The sequence below is a fragment of the Acanthisitta chloris genome, unplaced genomic scaffold (genome assembly GCF_000695815.1).
Source record: "Acanthisitta chloris isolate BGI_N310 unplaced genomic scaffold, ASM69581v1 scaffold7365, whole genome shotgun sequence".
Taxonomy (NCBI): domain Eukaryota; kingdom Metazoa; phylum Chordata; class Aves; order Passeriformes; family Acanthisittidae; genus Acanthisitta; species Acanthisitta chloris.
This window is the reverse complement of record NW_008675281.1, coordinates 9,168-28,879: the sequence shown is the minus strand read 5'-3', so window position 1 is coordinate 28,879 and position 19,712 is coordinate 9,168. Positions and strand designations below refer to the sequence as shown.

Here is a 19,712-nt window from a genome sequence, read left to right as displayed (position 1 = left end):
TTCCAGGGCAGGGAGAGGGCATCCAGAACTTCTCTGGGCAACTGTTCAGTGCCTCACCAGCCTCACAGTAAATAATTTGTTCCTAATATCTAATCTAAATCTACCCTCTTTTTGTTTAAAACTGTTATCCCTTGTCCTTGTTACCCCTCATCCTATCACTTGACCCCCTAATAAATAGTCCCACTCCATCTTTCCTGCATACCCCCTTTAAGTACTAGAAGATCTGCTTGAAGCCTTCTGTTCTCTAGAATAAACATCCCCAGCTCTCTCAGCCCGTCCTCATAGAAGTACTCTAGCTCCTGATAATGTTTGCGGCCTTCTCTGAATCTGCTCTAAGAGGTCCACATCTTTCTTCTGCTGGGAACCCCTAGAGCTGAACACAGTACTTCGGGTGGGGTCTCACCAGAGCAGAGGGGAAGAATCCCCTCCCTCAGCCTGATGGCCACAGTTCTTTTGATGCTACCCAGGAGGAGATTGGCTCTCTGGGCTGTGAGTGCACATTGTTGGCTCGTATTAAATTTTTCATTCACAAATACCCCCAAGTCCTTCTCTGCTGGGCTGCCCTCAATGTTCTCATCACGCAGCCTGTGTGACAGATTTCTAAAACGAATTTCTGTTTTGCATCATATGTAGCATTTGCATGTGAATGGTTCTTTTATCTATAGAATCTTTAGTATACTTTTTAACATTTTACAGGTTATTTTAAATGGTAATTTCTTTTGACTGACAGCAGTCTTGATTTCAAAATACCCATACAGTTTATCAACAGTACCTTGAAAATCAGCATTTAGATTTCAAAGAAATATCCAAGTGATGTGCTGGAATAGAGAAATATGTTTAAAATATTAATTTTATTTTTTTCTCTAGAACTGGAAGAATCAAGGCAGAAATGCCCACCATGCTGGTATAAATTTGCTAACACTTGCTTGATTTGGGACTGCTGTACTCCCTGGCTGAAAGTCAAACATATCGTAAATTTGATTGTGATGGACCCATTTGTTGATCTGGCCATTACTATCTGCATCGTCCTAAACACCCTGTTCATGGCCATGGAGCACTATCCAATGACAGAACAGTTTAGTGGTGTGCTCTCAGTAGGAAACCTTGTAAGTCTTTCATGATGTGCCCTGTATGTGAAATGCAGTTTTCTTAAATAATTCTTCTGTGACCTATGCACATGTGTGTAAAAACACCCCATTGACTACATATTTATAGACTTGAGATGGTTGCATTTAAGCTGTACTGAATCCCTCTTTGTTGACATTTGTGGATTTCACCACTCTTGCTTTGCGTCAGTATGTATTTTGGTTTTTGAAACTTTCAGCTTCTGTCATTGAAGCTGGTTAAAGGAATTTTTTTCTTGGGTGGATAGTTACAAATCATAAGAACTTTTAGTTCCATTCCCACACTTGTTCTGCTCCTCACTAGCACCTCCTGAGGTTCAGGGTGTTCAGGGAATTATAGAGGGGAAAGACTCAGCAAACACTGCAGATTTACTGTAACTCTGCAGGAAATGGTGAAGTGGAATGATAGTGCCTTCCACAGGTCATCCTGAGAAAGGAGAGTTCTGCTCAACTTCCAGTATAATTCTTCTTCTTAATAAAATAATTGTCCCTATCATAAACTTATCTTTATCCTTAGAAGCAAAAGATGGTCCAAAGGCAAAGCTAAGATCAATGGAGCTAAAAATGAGCATTAAAATCAGAAGAGATTCTGTTTATTGGCATAGATGTATGTTAGCAGGCTAGATTAAAAAAAAAGCATTTTCCCATTTATCTCTTTTTCTTTGGAAACTAAACAATGTGATACATATATAAGCTTCAAATCTGAATTTTATTCCTAACCCCCATGTATGGCAATATAGAGAAGCTCTTCAGATTTATCATGAATTGCTAGTGAAAATAGAACTTAACGAAAGTTGATACCATTAGTTTTACTTTCTTAATATTTTCTCATTAAACTGAAGTAAGAAAATGTATTTTCCTTGCAGGTGTTTACTGGAATTTTCACAGCAGAAATGTTTCTCAAGATAATTGCCATGGATCCTTATTATTATTTCCAAGAGGGTTGGAATATTTTTGATGGTTTTATTGTGAGTCTTAGTTTAATGGAGCTTGGCCTTGCAAATGTAGAAGGATTATCTGTCCTTCGATCATTCAGATTGGTAAATATACTAAATAAAATATGTTTCTATGTTACATTTTTGTATTTGTGCATTTTTCATTTGTACATTATATATGTGGCTAAGACAGAAGATCTCTTCAGAACTTAGAAAATGCTAAATTGCATACCCACTAGATGGCATGTGTCTATTATGTCAAGTTTGTTTTGCGTATTATATTGGCAATGTCTGTTTCTTCTTCAAGACGTTGTCAACATCAATTATATTCTTGCAGTAAGTGTGCTTTAACTTTTTCTAGTACAAGTATCTCTTAGGGTCTTCTCCCTAGATGAAGGAGTGAAAATGCAAGAGCCACAGGCCCTCACTACCTGGAACTGAAGATTGGTAAATTGTTTAGTAAATAATGGATTAGCTAATAAAAGTTTATTGGCAGTTTTAGTTTATAGACTTCCATTGCCAATTGGCTTTCATGGTTAGCTTTAAAAGAAAGTATTGTTAGGCTTTTCCTTTATATATGTTTTTTTCCTCACTACCAGCCTTTTGCTTACCATACTCTGCAAGGGTCCATGTGCTGTCTAACAGGTTTTCTGTTTTGATAGTGCAGTATCTCTGTCTGTTATTAGATATGTCTGTCATGAGCAGGAAATTGAAAAAACTGGCTCTTGCTGCAGATTAGGCTAGCACCCAAGTTGATGTCCAAATCCTCTTCTGAAAAGACCTATGCAGTAAGAGGCATGAAGCTAGAGCTCCTAGTCATCAAGTTCAACTTTTGCCTTAAAGAAAGCAAAAAATATTTAACTTGAAATACAAGTTAAATAAATCTGCTTTTAAAAAAAGAGAGGTTTTAAGTATGTCTGTATAGCATTATACTGCACTTTGCCTAAAGTCTAATATCTCTCTGGATTGACTTCTCTCTTGGTAGTAGAATTCTGTTTTTTACCTTTGCATTTATGTGTTTTATTTATATGTCATCCCATGAAATAATATTTAGTTTTAGACACATTTTATTATTCTCCTCTTTCAATCATCTGAACGCTTGCTGTATCATTCCAATAATTTAATTTTTGTCTGTTTCAAGTTCTACTTTAATGCTTTCCTTTGTTGTTCTCAATGTTGTATGACAAGTTTGTAAGACATTTTTAATGGCAGAAAAGATATTGTTAAAGATACTTGCAAGTAACTTATGTGTCTATCATTAACAACTCTAGCTTGTTTCTCTTTGTAGGAAAACAATTTCATCCATCTCACTGCCAGTTAAGCTGGAAGAGATCTGGAAGTGTCTATACACTTAAGATCCTGATAAACTGATCATATGTGCTCATTTGTTTTTTGTAATATTCTCTTAGAGTTAACTAAAGGAGAAAGACTGTTTTGTCCAACTTGTCCAACAAGTAAACTTGTTTGTAAATATCTAAAGTCAGCAAAAGAGGCAAAGTCTGCCTTGGAGACTTTGTGATAATTTCAATGTAATTGAAATGAGCATAGAGACCGTATTTTTGATTTCTTATCACTTGAATCAGGACTTCAGACTGCAGATGTGTAGTATTGTACAAAGAACTGTAAACAGAAATTTTGTAACTTCAGTTTCTAAGGGTTACGTGAAACATGATTAAGACACAGTAACTGAAAGATGAAATGTATAGCAGTAATTTCATTACAATTAATAGCATGAATAACTGTATACCATTCTTCTGTTTTGCAGCTTCGAGTTTTCAAATTGGCAAAGTCTTGGCCAACTCTAAATATGCTGATAAAAATTATTGGCAACTCAGTGGGGGCTCTGGGGAATCTGACCCTGGTGCTGGCCATCATTGTGTTCATTTTCGCTGTGGTTGGGATGCAGCTGTTTGGGAAAAGCTACAAGGAATGTGTCTGCAAGATCTCTAGTGACTGTGAACTTCCACGCTGGCACATGCATGACTTTTTCCACTCTTTCTTGATTGTATTCCGAGTGCTTTGTGGAGAATGGATAGAAACAATGTGGGACTGCATGGAGGTTGCAGGCCAAACTATGTGCCTTACGGTCTTCATGATGGTCATGGTGATTGGAAACCTAGTGGTATGTAATCAGTGGGGATTTTTTAAAACTCTTAGAACATACTTCCTATTATTCATTATTTAGAAATCAGAGCTGAAGTCTGGAGAAGGATTGCAGGAGATCATGTAGTTCATTTGCCCTGTCTCAAAACCAGGTGAAAATACACCTTGATAATTTATGAAAAATTTCTTTTAAATCTCAGTAAGTTTATGACATCTTTAGTAAGATCAGTGATGATTTATGCTTATAGATAAAAATGCCTTTAAAAAAAATCTAATTTAAATCACCTTTCACAGCCAGTTAAACTAACTGGTCTCAATAGTGATGGAAAACTGTTGGTCTTCGTGACAACATTTACAATACTTAAAGGCTTACTGTGTCCACTTTCAGTCTTTTCTTTCTGAAACAAAACAAGCATAGCATTTTTCTCATAGGTGATATTTTGTAAGCTACTTACCCCTTTTGCTATTGGCCTGCAAATTCCTCCCAAGCAGCGTTCTGAATAGAGACACAAGTACTGAGAAACGCGGAATAATTATACCTCTATTTCTTACACTCAACATTCCTTGTAGTACATCCCCAAATCATACATGAAATTTCTACACCAGCATTGCTTTCCTGATGCAACCTATACGCCCTTTTCTGGAGTGCTTTCACCTTGCCAGTTTTTGCACCTTCTGTATATGTACTTTTGATTTTTCTTACCGAACATTTTCACACTAATACTTCAGGATTAAATGCCATATTGATTTTGATTCATTTCACCAATTTACCATGGTTGTACTTAATTGTAGTTTTTCTTGTTGAGTGCTAGCATCCCTTCTCTTTTTTGTATAAGCCACAAATTTTATAAATATACTTATCCACAGGCATAAATACCACATCTCACCAGACTAATGTGAGACTCCTGTGGTATACCTTCTTAAATATTCTGCAAGTTTGAACAGGAAGAATTGACAAATGTAATTTAACTGATTTTTTATCAGATTTGCATGTAGTCTGTCATAATTGCATGCAATCCAAATTTCTCTTCTAAGGTTGTAAAATGTCATGCAGGAAAGGCTGAAATAGTTTCCTGAAATTGAGGTGTATCACATCTGTGGACTCTTTTATGTCTTAGCTTGTTTACCTGACCAAAACCAAAAGAGACTTATATATTCTTGCCAAATATATGTTTATTATATTCTGAATTAGAGGCACTGAAACTGCTGAACTGCAGAAGACAGGGATCTGCCTGCATTCCTCTGGTCTACAAACACTACAGTGGATGTAGCTTGCATAAATTACTGCATTATGTTGTATCCAGCTCTCTTATGTCATTCTCCATTTTGAGGAGCAGATCTGCACTGCTGCCAGTATGGGGGAGAAAGTCAAGGAACAACTCAGATTTTCACCTATATTAGTGAAGTTAAACCAGCTGAAAATGTTTTTGGCAAGATAATAAAATGTGGGGGACAGGGATTATGGAAAGAATAGCAGGAAGGTGGGTTGAAATAAAAGTGCTGGCTGTGAAATAAAAATGATGTCATATTGAACAACTCATAACAGAATTGCTTTCAAGACTTTAAAATAAGAGATCCAGTATAATTTTCCTTACTCTCTTCTAGGTACTCAACCTCTTTTTGGCCTTGCTGCTGAGCTCATTTAGTTCAGACAATCTTGCTGCTACAGATGATGATAATGAAATGAACAATCTCCAGATTGCTGTGGCAAGGATTCAGAAAGGCATAGATTATATGAAGAGAAAAATGCACGAATTCATCCAAAAAGCCTTTGTTAGAAAACAGAAAGTTTTAGATGAAATCAAACCTCTTGAAGACCTAAACAACAAAAAAGACAGCTGTATTTCCAATCATACAATAGTAGACATAGGTAAAAACCTTGCCTATCTTAAAGAAGGGAATGGAACTACCAGTGGCATAGGCAGCAGTGTGGAAAAATATGTTGTTGATGAAAGTGATTACATGTCATTCATAAACAACCCAAGTCTCACCGTGACAGTGCCAATTGCTGTCGGGGAATCAGATTTTGAAAATTTAAATACGGAGGAGTTCAGCAGTGAGTCAGACCTGGAAGAAAGCAAAGAGGTAAGACTATTTCTATATTTAAAATATTCTGATGATATTCTTTTTTTTCCTAAGGTTACTAGTATTGAATTCAAATCTCTTTTTATAATTCCTATATGACAGTGTATACAAACTTGTAATGGTATTTAAGGTAAATTGATGCAAACTTGCAAGTTTTGAATGAGATGGTGGTACAATATTGCATTTACAGTAATGGTCATGATGCATAAGACAATGTTTTAAAAAATGAATACTTTTCTTTTTCTATTTTATTTAGTTAAGTCTTTAACAAGCAAAGGAATCAATTTAATGGCCCTGGACAACAGAATTCATACCAAGTGTGTGTGGCTGGTGCAAGTTTCTCCATGCTTATTTCATCAGTGCAGTGTATTTAGTCTTTTATCTGCTTTCTGGAGTGCTTCCTGTCAACTTAACTGTTCATTCTGATGTTTTTGACCTTTCTGATATAGTCAAATACATCTAAATGCATCATAGATAGGTACATTTGCATACTGGACCAGCATCACTAAACAGTTTCATATAAATCATTAATATTCCCTCTGATAGTAGCAGAGCCACGAAAGAATTGAAGTAATGGCCTTATGGTAAAAATGTTACAAAGCTTTATATCTCAGTATAAGATCCTTTTATATGCCTACCCATTGTAATTTTCAAAACTATAAGATAGTTGAATCTGTTACGTACTGTCACTGTAATAAAATGTACCTCTTTCTGCACAATGTGGTGCCAAGTGGGTAAATCCAAGCTAGCATTTAAAAAGTTACAGTGGATGGGAAAGCATTGTTGTTGTGTTTGACCCTGTGCTCTGTCCCGCACAACTGAAAGTGGCGGAGGATCACCACCTCAAGTGGAGTAAGTCTGTGCAATGCTTAGTACTGATGCTAGTTCATTTGGGATTAGCATGGGTATTTTTGCATGCTGTGGAGTAGACATAAACTAACATAAACGTTCTCATGCTAGAATCTGAGGGTATACATATGGATAAGATTGTAGTGATTTTCACCCTGGCATCCTTTTTTTGAACAAACTGTAGCACACAGTCATATTTTCATGTATCTTATCACAAATGTCTTCATCGTTCTTTAAAAATAGTTCTTTATTTCAGATTGATTGTATTAGTATTTATCTTACTCTTTGAAACCATGACTTGGGCTTAGAAAAAAATCAGAAGTTACTGTAGTTTAACCTTTAATTGTTCAGTATAATGAAGAGAGTGGTTATATGATTTCTTGATCTGAATGTAGAATTTTGGTTGATTCTATTCTATCTTCATACATAAGATAAGAAAAGGAATCTTCTTGAGGCACCTTTACACACTACATAGGTCTAAAGCATTGTTCTGTCCTTCCACAGTTCTGCTGTTCCATTGTTCTATTGTCCCATGGTTAGCACTTTCAAAACTTATTCCTGCGAAAGGAGCAGCAAATTCTATTGCTGCTCTGGTCAAATTCTACCTATCAGTGAAGTCGTCCCTAATGATTGCATATGACAGTAACAGCACAGGTTATTTTTCTGTCTTTTATGAATCACATACTTTCTTTGTATAGGCCTGGTCCCTCTGGGTTTGTTCTTTCATGCTAACTGTGTTCAAGTCCATCTATCGCTTTCAGCCTTTTCCCTGCTTAGCAACTGCTGAGAGCCAGAGGATGCCCTGCAAGTTTGGGAATAAAGTGTCTTAAGTTCAGTGGTAGCAAACATAATACTTTGGATTTCTTCATCACAGAATATTTAGTGCTATCTTGGTGGAGTAACATATACCTATCTGTCGAGCTGTATTTGTCTGTAAGGTTAAGATAGTATTTTTATTCTTTTCAACCTATTACTTTTCATAAAACATTCTAAATGCCTCAGTTGGGATGTGTGAAGAAAATACTGTTAGTTTATTCTGCAGATACATTTTAAATGATGCTTCAGATGATATTACTTATTGTATGAATCCTTTTTAAAGTCAGTTGTCAGTGGCTCAAATGCAGAAACTGCCTTGAAACAGGGAACAAAACCAGATAAATTCTCTGATCAACAACATTATCCCATTTGCTTCTTTTCTTAGTCCGCTCATTCTTTTACTCTTTACTGCACCAAGAGCATTGTGTCAATAGAAGAGATCAAGGATGCACCTTATACAAACCTCTGTGCTGGTGGTTAGCAGGACTGAGTATGACCACAATGACAATGGTGCATCTATTACTTCATTGTATAACAGAATGGTATGACTGCTGACTGTCTTCATAATCCAAATCTTTCCTTTCTTCCAATGGAAGGACCCTAACTGAGTTATTCTATAAGGTGAAATAATTATAGAATTCCTATTGGGAAAATTTTAAATTGGATTATCCCACTTGTGGGACACGAGTTCCAGTCATTAAACTTCCACCATAAAAGAAAGATTATCTCCTCCAGACACCACATTTAGAAGAAAACAGAGTCCTCATTGCATTCTTGAAGGCACTTAATCCTTCAATGTGCATGTTAATTATGCTTCAAGAACTGCAAACTGATCAGGTGATAAAGCAAAGAAATTTATATTAAATCAGGAGTGAGCTAATGCCAAGCAGTTTTGACTCATCAAGACTGAAACTCTGCTGAGCAAATTCAGGACCAAAATTTCTTACTCTTGTAGAAGCTGAAGGTGAGAAATTGAAGGGAAGTGTTTACAAATTTCAGGCACTTTCAAGAGAGACACAGCAATTAAGCAAAGATTGTGAGCATATTTCTTATCAAAGTACCTAAATTGCAAGTAGATTTGAGTCACAAAAGTGCATTTTTAAAAACTGAAGTTAGAAACTGTCTCAAGCAGTATCCTCAGTTAGCAGTATCCCAAATGAAAGGCAGTCCAGGCATCCAGGTACTGTGAGGATTGAATGTCTACAAACTAATTATAATTTATTAGCAAGTTTCAATTAAGTATATTAATGTTTGATGAATTCTTTATTATAACACACATATCTTCGGGTATTTTGATGGAGATGTTAACTAGATCACGCCTGTCTAGAAACAATACATACAGTGTAGTATGTGCTTAGTAGGTGTGAATTAGCTAGAAATTGTATAGAAAATTGCCTGAAAACTAAAGCAAAATTAAGTATGAGAACATTGTGTCCATAAGAATGGTAGTGGGTGAATACAATGTAATAAGGGAATTAGAGAACAAGTATTGAATAAAACTTTGCCATGGAACTTGGGCCACTAGTAAATATGAGGCCACTGTGCTGGGTCCGTTATCCTGTACATAAAGGTCCATGGATCTGAGCTGCGTCACTGTTATCCAGTGTAGAAACTATAAAAACAATTTTTCCATTTTAGGTCCTTAAGTACTATGGGGATGGTTTATATAGAAAATTTTGTAGTGCATGTATGACTGTGTAATAATTAGTTTAAATAATAATAATAATAATAGCTGGTAATGGTTAATTTATGCTAAATGTAACTTCTAGGCCAGTAATTACACTAAGATATACCAATTACAATATATTTTTTAATGCCTTGAAAAAAATGGGATCTCCTAATGCTGTTGCAGACACATTAATAATGTATATTTTACTTTAAGCAATATTCAGCGCAAAAAAAAAAAAGCAGAAGTGCTGTGTCCTGAACTTCATTTCCTACCGTTCTTACCTCTCACAGGAGTAGGACCAAGCTGGATCAGTCAAGCGGGCAGCTCTGGTGCCTTTTAGCGAGGCAGAGCATCGTGTCACCAATTTTACACAGGTTACCTAAGCAAGTTATACATCTATATGTATATACTATTTAATCACTTTCTAACGGATATTGACTGGCCTGCATGCTCTTCAGCTATGATCCTGTCCCATCCATTGCAATGAGTACCAACATGCACAGCTGCTCTCTGCCGAGTCACGGGACTCGCATCACAGCATGGTCAGGCAAGATCAGCAGCCCCAGTATTTCTGTGGTTCAGATGCTATACTTTCCATGATATTTTAATAGTATTTTGCAGTGCATGCTATGTACCTTCCCAGTCTTGATGGTATAGTTTTCAGGATTCTATTTTTGAAGTGTTTTCTTTGGTTTTGAAGGAAGACAGAATATGTAACACATATGCTATGTTTCCCATCAGAAGCTTATATAAGTCCATCCGTAAATTGTGTTGATAATGAAAAGCTTCTAGCTGATTTGGAAAACTTTCATACTGTTGTATTTTAGCTTATAATGGAGGCAACTTGCAAACTCATGACAGTCATGTTTTTATTTTTGACATTTTTTTCCCTTGGAAATGCTTTTTGTTAGTACTTGTATAATCAGTTATTTTGGAGATTAATATGTAGTATTTGAAGCACTATTAAGCATGAAATTTAATTTCTGCAGTTAAAGCATGTGACCATGATTTGGTTAAAAAACCTCATACAAAACTGGTATTTGGCTGGTGAAACATTCAGAGATCAGTTCTGCTCTTACTTACACCCACACTTAGAGGTGTAGAGGTGCAAAGAGAAAACTGATAACAAGATCTGGCCCAATTCAGTCTTTTATTTATGCTCACAAATTGATTACCTCCCCAAACATCTAAAATTGCCTGCCCTGAGAAACTTAGACTTATGCTCAACTTATCAGTAATAAATGAAGTTCAGCAGTCTAGTAAACTGCTGAGTATGGACTAAAACATCCCCAGCTTCAGTGTGATTTACATCTCACCTATTAAACATTGCCATAATATTTACAACACCATAGTTGTATGATGCTGCTGCTTTCAGTTTGGTAAATCAGTGGAATTAAAATATACTTGTTGCAGAGCTTTTTTCTTCTATACTGTGAGGAGTAATTTATCTGATAAGAGGTGTTTTGATTTAAAAATATTCATTATTCAAAATCCTTTGATGCTCTGAAGAATTTAGGCATTGCAATTGTTGTGAATTGGTCATGTTGTATTGGCATATTGTGATTCATAGTGGATGATATTAAATAGTTAATATTAGAGTTAATTAGAGTTTGCTTATTAATCTTGGCAAACAACAGTCCCTTACTCTGTTTCAGAAATATCCTTTCACTATTGCTTGTATGAATTAAAGAGCCTTTTTAAGTAGCTTCCGGTGGAAGAGTTTTTGCAAATATTTCCACTGCTACTTACGATGCTTTTTCTTTCATTCAACCATTTTAGCAAATATTTTGATTTATGAAATGCTCATAAATAAGTAGATCAACAGAATTATGAATATCTATAAAGTACAGAGTGGACTAGGATTTAGGGATCCTGCAATTTTGCACTATTTGCAACCAATAATCATCACAGAATGGTTATTCTTTGATTTACAGTGTTCTGGTTTTTTTGTACTGATAAAGTTATATGCCTGACTGTATAAGCACTAGAAAGAGTGACATCCAGATTCCACTTAATTATACCTGTGGAACTACAATTATATTTACCCCTTCATTGATTTTATAGCTAATAGAGCTGTATTGAAAAAGACTGGATAGTTTGGTTGTAATATTGCCATTTATACCACAGAACATCTCGTTTTCTTACTGACATCCACACAGCACTAACAATATAAAGCCAATATAATTTCCATTATTTAACATTTTCACAGGTATTTGGGAGGAAATGAAATTAAAACCAAAATGGTGGTTTCTCTTGGCGCCATATTCCTGCTTATGTCTGATCTGCTCTTTGCTCCTTCAGTCCCTTAAATTATGATTTCAACAGCTATTAGTGGCATCCTGGCCAATCATGAAATTTCAGGCTTTGTTAAAAATATTAAGCTAAGAGCTATGCAGCTACTCTCAGATAACCATCTTTGAAACAAAGAAAGAAATGTTAGAAGTGAAAAGTGGCCTGGCTGTAAGTGAAGCAGAATCATATGAATCTATGAGATGTTGTTGAGGTTCAGAAAGTAATTATGTGAAAAACTTCCTGACCTAATCTTGGCTGCTGCTTTTTGCAATGCTGCTCAGATAGGCAAGCTGCTTTCCTATCTTGAAAGCTAAACTAAAATATGTATCTTGTACTGTACTGGATTGCTGACTAAAGCATGACTGGCAAGGCTGTTGGTACATGTGATGTAAAAGATATATAAATCTCTATGATAATCAGCATACCATTGCTTTAGAACCATGTGAGTACTTTTGTCCCCTTACTGTCTTCTGTGTAAAGGAGATGAAGTATGTACATTCTGAGGATTTGAAAAATGGATTTCTCTGAGATTAATTTCCTTACTATGCTATTTAGAAAAAATCTATTATAGCTCTCAAAGAGTGTCTAATGCTTGACCCTGATCAATTTCTTATAACCTGCATGACTGAAAGCTTTTCAAACCTAGAACCATAGTATGAAAAAGAAGCTTAAAAGGGACTTACTAGATCAAAACTAATGCTTGGGTTTGATGATTATCTTGTTTCTACAGGTTCCTTTTTTTTTTTTTTTTTAAAGCTATATACATGTTGAGCATATAGCCATTGCCTAAATCTAGTTTTTGTAATGCTTGTGAACAGTTTACCAGGTACAAAGGTGACTTTCAGATATGTAAGATAAAGAACTGGGATATATGATACATACCTAACATATCAGGGTCTGCAGTTGGGGGTATCCAGCCTAGCTATCCAGATGGATTCCTTATGTGTGAACACTGGCAAGTCACAGTAAGTGGTAGTAAAATCTTCCTATGTATTAAAGCATCTGTACAAAACTTAAGCAGTAATAACATGGTCCATTCCCAGGTGATATTATGTTGAATACTTAGAAATCATTACAACATCCCTGGGTCAGTTGCTTTATACCAGAGCAGAAGTTTTCTGTGGAAATATGTGATTGTTACTGAAAAGTTTTCCTAGCATACTGAACTTACTGATTCAATAAAATCTTAACATGAAGAAACCTTCCTATCTGTTTGTCATGCATACTAAATTTTATAAATTTTGTATGGAATGCCATACAATAAGTTCAATGTGAAAAATAACAAAGAAAAATGTATAAAGAACTAATTATATCTGTTGAAAAAATTAATTTTTTTAGTCCCCAAATGATACTGAATCATTACAGACTAAATTTATTGAATAATTTTTATAATATGCTTCTTTATGCCTGAATTTAGCCCCAGCCTGATCAGTATATAATAGAGCAGCATGCTAAGGAAATACTGTTACATCAACGGAAGATTAACTGAATTCTCAGTGGGATATGGCATTCAGTTGTTGCATGTCAAGTATCAGCTGCTGTTGATTCGTTTTAGGATTTTTCTGTTCAGCTTAACTCCTATGATTATCGTTACAGCTCTATAAAAGAAACATTTTTAGTGAGGAAAGACTTGTAAGATTCAACTCACCATACACAGTCCCTCACATAAATAAAGTTGTATTTCTGATGTTCCTGCAAATTGACAGTTCTGATAATTTTCTACCTTTTCTACCTGGTCTTTTTGACATCTTGTTATAGTGGATATCTCTAATCTTCCATATCAAGTTAACTGTTAGACTTACGCGATTTCAGTTATAGGGATTCATTACCCTTTGTGCTTATTAAACTAAGTGCATAGTATCTGAGTTACTGAACATTTTCCTGTAGAAGAATGGACAGTAGGTCTTTCAAACTTACAATTTAGCCAGTTCATAATTTTTGTTTGCCCTGCTACTACTACAGCATTCTGCTAGAAATGCTGTCCAGACTGGAATGATGCAAGCAACATTTTAAGAAAACACTACATAATAAAAACAGATAGTCACTTCCCAGTTTAAAAATATTTACTGTATTGTATTGATAAATAGTATTTTTAACACCATATAAAAACTTCTTTCAAATGTACCTCGTGTTTATGGTATTTGTGGCTGTTCTTCAAACTGATGATTGACTTCCACTGATGTTTAAATGCTCTGATCCTTACTTGAGGACTAGAGTATTAATCCCATACTTTTCCAGTGTCTCCATTTTAGAGGCAGTATTCCACAACGACCAAACTGCCGTTCCTTATCTATAATTTGAACATGTTGCAATGGGAAATTAAGTGTGCAACCATGTCTCTGTATGTTGGACCTGACCTCATAGATGTTAAAACTCATGCACTATCAAAATGTCAGCTGGGATTTTAAAAAAAACAGAGGAAATGAGTGTGCAGATACCACTGAAAGTATATGCAGAGTACACCCTACAATAAATCCTTCCATTTGTTTCTCCTTCCTCTAAAATATGCTCTGTAGTGTACCATGGTACACCAAAATCAAAGTTAAGCCTGTATCAAAATCCTAAAACAATATATTGTCAGTGTAATTCAATGGAATCAGAGTGGGGGAGAAAGGAGTTAATATTTTTGTTTGAAGAACATACTGAGTGTTTGCTGCAATGTAAAATTCCGTTAAAGTCTTAAGTTGCTTTCTGTATTCACAGCCTAATATTGTTTACATTTCCTTTACCAAATAATGTATAGAATTTAAAACTTCTCAAACATGTTTTGAAGGAATAATGCCTCTAACTTAAGATTTAAGTGTCAGCAAAGATATATCTTTAATGCTACCATAGACCATCTCTAATATTAATTCCCTATAGACTATATTCTTAATCTGCTTACATCATTCCCTTTATAAGATTAGCTACTTATTAATGCAGCCATGTTACTGATGTTATACTCCACATAGTGATAACATTAGAAGAGTCATAGAATGCTGTGATCAAACTACTTTTACTTACTATAGTACTCATATTTGTCTATTGCCAACACATGATGGTGTGGAACAATAATTTTTAAGGTTTGGATTATATTATCAGTATGATTTGTTGGTGCAGTATTATTTTATGACAATATTGTGTTAAAAGTATTTGTTTTCACTTTAGTTTTCCAAATTTTTTTTGGCCTTTTTTCGTGATTGGACATCTATGTGTACTGTACCAAAGTAATAAGTAGTTTACAAATGCACAATAAATTCAGAAAATGCATTGGCAAGTGAGAATGCAGACTATCAGCTCCTGCTCTGAAAGTAATGTGCTGCTCTTTTGGAAATAAAGAGTTAAACTATACTATACAACTCATAACATGTGTTTTCATGTCAAATGATAATGGAAAGTTTATGTTCAAACTTTTTAGATTTAGATTTTTACAGACTTGATAGAATAACATTTACTTGAGACATGAAAATACATCTGTGCAGCTTGCTGTTGGTTTGGTCATGATGTTGGAAATTTATTTGTATTAACACATGCTATCCGAAGTGTAAACTAAAATGCAGCCACAGGATTGGAATAATTAAACAGTACAGAGTGTGTAAGGCACCCATTCCTAACTTACTGAATTTCATTTCAAAATTCTTGTGTGGCTCAGAACAGCAGTCTAATAATTTCAGCAATTCCTTGTATGAAAATATCAAAATATTTTCAATAGGGAAAATGCACATGATGTAGTTTCTAATCTTGTGACCTCACCTGTAGTAGAGCAATTTGGCATTATAGATTTTAGATAACAAGTTATTTTAGTGTCAGAGCACCGAATACATGCAAAATATTTTGATAAGCATTTCAAACATTAGCTTCTATTCAAACTTAATAAAACAGAGAAAGTAATTATGTGGGGTTTCATTCACAGAAATTAAATGCATCCAGTTCCTCAGAAGGCAGCACAGTTGATATCGGACTGCCTCCAGAGGGTGAACAGCCAGAAGCAGAACCTGAAGAAGTTCTGGAGCCAGAGGCTTGTTTTACAGAAGGTAGATGAAGCAAAATATATGCAACATGAATAGACCTAATTATGTTGACTTGGGCTGGATTCTATTTTTATTCAAAATCAAAAGGAAACTTTGTGATTATACAATTTCTGTTTGTATGAGCAAGTCCTTCAGAGTTACTGCCACAGATTTACTGTTCTTGTGCATGCTCTCTCTCTCGCTCTCTCTCTCTCTCTCTCTCTCTCCTTGAAAGGTATTCTAAAAGGTACAAGGTTGGAACTTCAAATATTGAAACAAAAATCCTCAAACAGGAGATACTTATTTACAAGCATCTATTGCAGTAGCACTGAAATAAGTCAAATTACTTCTGTGCATTGTGATTCCTAATAAATATTTACCTTCTTCTGACATCTCAAAATTTATTGTCGCATTTAGGGTGTGTGCGGAGATTCAAATGCTGTCAAGTCAGTGTAGAAGATGGGAAAGGGAAAATCTGGTGGAATCTTAGGAAAACCTGCTATAAGATTGTTGAACACAACTGGTTTGAGACCTTCATAGTCTTCATGATTCTTCTCAGCAGCGGTGCTCTGGTAAATTCAGTGTGGAACTCTTGTGACTATTTTAAGCAGCAAGCATTTAGAATTACAGTTAATTATATAGCTGCAGGTAACAAATCAGGAATTGATAGCCAATTCATAGATGTTCTAATATAAACATATCAGCAAGTATTTGGCATATATTGTGGGACACATAAGAGTTTGTTTTCAGGCTATGAAACAAACTGTTTGTCAAGTTCAGTGTGGTGTTAATGGAAATAAGAAATTAGTTATATCAGACTGGTATTCATATGTCTTCATATTGATGAGAATAGTGGGGGTTTTTATAAACACATTTAAATAAAAGCACAGCTGAGATAGGAACTTACCAACAGCAATTGAATTGTCAAACTGAGAGTTAAGATGCCAACAGGATTCCATCAGCTCTTTTACAGATTGATGTTAAATCAGGTGCGCTGAGTAAGTACTAAAGCAATTAGTTCCTCATAGCAGGAGCAAAATATAATGTTCATGCTACACTTGGTTCAATGCACAATGATTCACTGTCAATGTTGAGAAGAGAGTTCTCTCTGTTTAGAATTGCTTTGTGGTTTAGTGTGCAGTTTGGTTTCAATTATTCCTCAAAAATACTGCATCACAGAGTCATTTTTAAATCCTTCATATAATTTTGATATAAAGTTGTAGCTGCCACAAAAGAAATCCTTATGTCAATAACTCATTGCTATCCATGGAAACAAATTAAAATGAAGTTTGAAGAATGGTATTACAGTAAATTTTGTGTATAGCTGTTCAGCTCATCTGAAGCTGAATATTGTGTTTGGACCCGGCTTTATGAAAAACACGAAGTGAAAGCAAAAGCTGTACTTGAGGGAAGGACATGCCTTATCATGACATCTTTTTTTCAATTCAAATTCTTTCTTGATCAGGATATACCACACTGCAAATCGTGAAGGCACTTAATTATAGCTTCAAAAATCTTTTTCACAGGCATTTGAAGATATCTACATAGAGCAACGTAAAACTATCAAGACCATTCTGGAGTATGCTGACAAAGTTTTCACTTATATCTTCATTCTGGAAATGCTTTTGAAATGGGTGGCTTATGGCTTTCAAACCTACTTCACTAATGCGTGGTGCTGGCTGGACTTCCTGATTGTTGATGTATGTATTCTTTTTCATGGCCTGTATGACAGGCTCTAAAAATCAGAATGTTATGTTTTCAGGATATGTTTTCTGTTCTATTCAAAGAAAACTTTATTTTAACTGTTGTTGTCATATGGTTTATAATTATGTTCAGAAAGGAAAAATATTTGGATATACTGATTACTCTAGAGATGTTTTGTTGAAATTCTCTAGTTTTATGAATTTGTAATGCTTTATTGAGATTATGCTTTTGACTATCTTATTTTGTGTGTGGTATGGAAAGGATGTTGTTCATCCTCTTAATTTTTTTTTTATATATGGAAGCAATTTCTTTAAAGGTTTCTAATATTCTAGTCAATTACTGTAAGTGTCCTGTCACTCTGTGAAATATGGAAGAACAATACTGCTAGGAATCCTCAGTTCCATTGTATTATTCAGTACTCTTGCACTTCTCACTGTCACATGGGTGACCTTAGAGAAATACTGTGGAGAACAAAGTAGTTCAATGATTGTGACAAGGCTACACCACCAAGGAGCAGATACACATTGTCTGAGGGAGACCTAGTGAGAAGGGCATTGTGATTTCAAGTCTACATGCTCAACGATGTGTGCACAGTACTATCCCCAACAACTACATCTGTCTGTGCTAATGGACATCCCTCAGTTCCACATATGTAATTCCCATGGAATGCAAGCTAAGAATGTCTTGAACCACTTATGATGAGCAGCAGAATTCTATAGAAATTGCTATGTATCTCCCTAAAACTACAATGATATGATAGGTCATGAAGCCTTTACTATACAGAGCTTCAAAAACATAGCTTTTAAATCCATACCAGCCTGCAAATCCTGTGATAAAACATGACTACATGCACATTTAGTGTTCTGTGATTGAGTCTGTACCCTTGTAAAACTCAATGATGATTGACTCAATCATCAGATGTGTAAATTGCCATGACCAGTAGAGCCTCACAGAGACACCACAGAAAATACATTGTCATTATGTTTATTGTATTTATCAACAAATATTTCATTCTTATTTCATAATCTGTGGTTTAGTGACTTCTGTGAACTTTAGAAATAACTACTAGTTTTTCATGGCAACCTTACCCTGATACAATTTTTTTCATGGAAAATATATTATCTGAAGGATTCTTTTTAATCTATTGTAAGGGGATTGAGATAAAAAAAGCAAAAAGAGTAATTTTCAGATGAAAGAATTAAGAGAGAACAGGAAGTATGGAAGGGAAGCACATTAAATGGAGGGAAATCGAAGGTGATTTATTTTATCTTTATTAGGGCCACTCCTTCCCAAAGGCTATTATAAATGCATTTCCAAGGATTATTGATGAAAGATAATTGTATTATTTATTTTACAGCTATTCTAGTTTATTTACTCATCTGCCAGCAGACCAGCCCAGCGTTATGCAAGCCAGAATTGATGACGTGGTTAAAGGAATCACAGGGAATGTATTGAAGTGTGGATGTGCCTAACAATGAAGCTTCTACCATTGTCTAACAAACAGTTGGTTCTCAGTCTTGATTAGTCTGGTTAAATCTGAACAGCACTGGTAGCTGTTGAATAAGATTTTCTGGACACTAGAAAGTTACATTTGACCAAAGGCCAGGTCTGGATGTGGTTTTTGAGAGCTTTTACAATCTCATCAAATTCTGAAGATATCACGGGAAATCCTGACCTAAATTGGTTGTTCCAATTCACCCAACTTTTGGGAGTTTTCTTTTGCATGTGACTTCATTTTTCTTTAAATACCACCAAATATTGCCTGGTTTATGTGAATTTAGAAGGCATTTTTATACCATTCTACCAACATGATTTCATCAACAGGTACCTAGAATATACTTTTATTCTATTTTGTCTGACTTGAAAGATCTTTCTGCATTATAGAGGGATTCCTGGAGAAACAGGTCCAGCCTTGAATCTTCTTGAGAAGTTTTGGGCACACGTCATTCCCACCATGTGTATCGAAAGGATATACTAGATGAATGAGCAATATTGCCTTTCTGTTTTTGTGTAGGTCTCTTTGGTTAGCTTAACAGCTAATGCCTTGGGCTACTCAGAACTTGGTGCGATTAAATCCCTTAGGACACTAAGAGCTTTGAGACCTCTAAGAGCCTTGTCGCGATTTGAAGGGATGAGGGTAAGACAA

The 19,712-nt window shown here is 35.3% G+C and overlaps 1 protein-coding gene across 1 annotated transcript in view; it reads left to right on the top strand.

Moving 5' to 3' along the window:
* LOC103803147 (sodium channel protein type 2 subunit alpha) overlaps window positions 1-19,712 on the top strand; it is a gene marked incomplete at its 3' end in the record, with an annotated part of 49,998 nt that overhangs the window by 22,077 nt on the left and 8,209 nt on the right. The window contains exons 13-20 of the mRNA XM_009075684.1: window positions 868-1,106; window positions 1,991-2,164; window positions 3,825-4,181; window positions 5,768-6,247; window positions 15,766-15,886; window positions 16,280-16,434; window positions 17,389-17,562; window positions 19,581-19,703. Coding sequence (XP_009073932.1) covers window positions 868-1,106; window positions 1,991-2,164; window positions 3,825-4,181; window positions 5,768-6,247; window positions 15,766-15,886; window positions 16,280-16,434; window positions 17,389-17,562; window positions 19,581-19,703 — 1,823 coding nt within the window. The remainder of the gene's footprint in view (window positions 1-867; window positions 1,107-1,990; window positions 2,165-3,824; window positions 4,182-5,767; window positions 6,248-15,765; window positions 15,887-16,279; window positions 16,435-17,388; window positions 17,563-19,580; window positions 19,704-19,712) is intronic.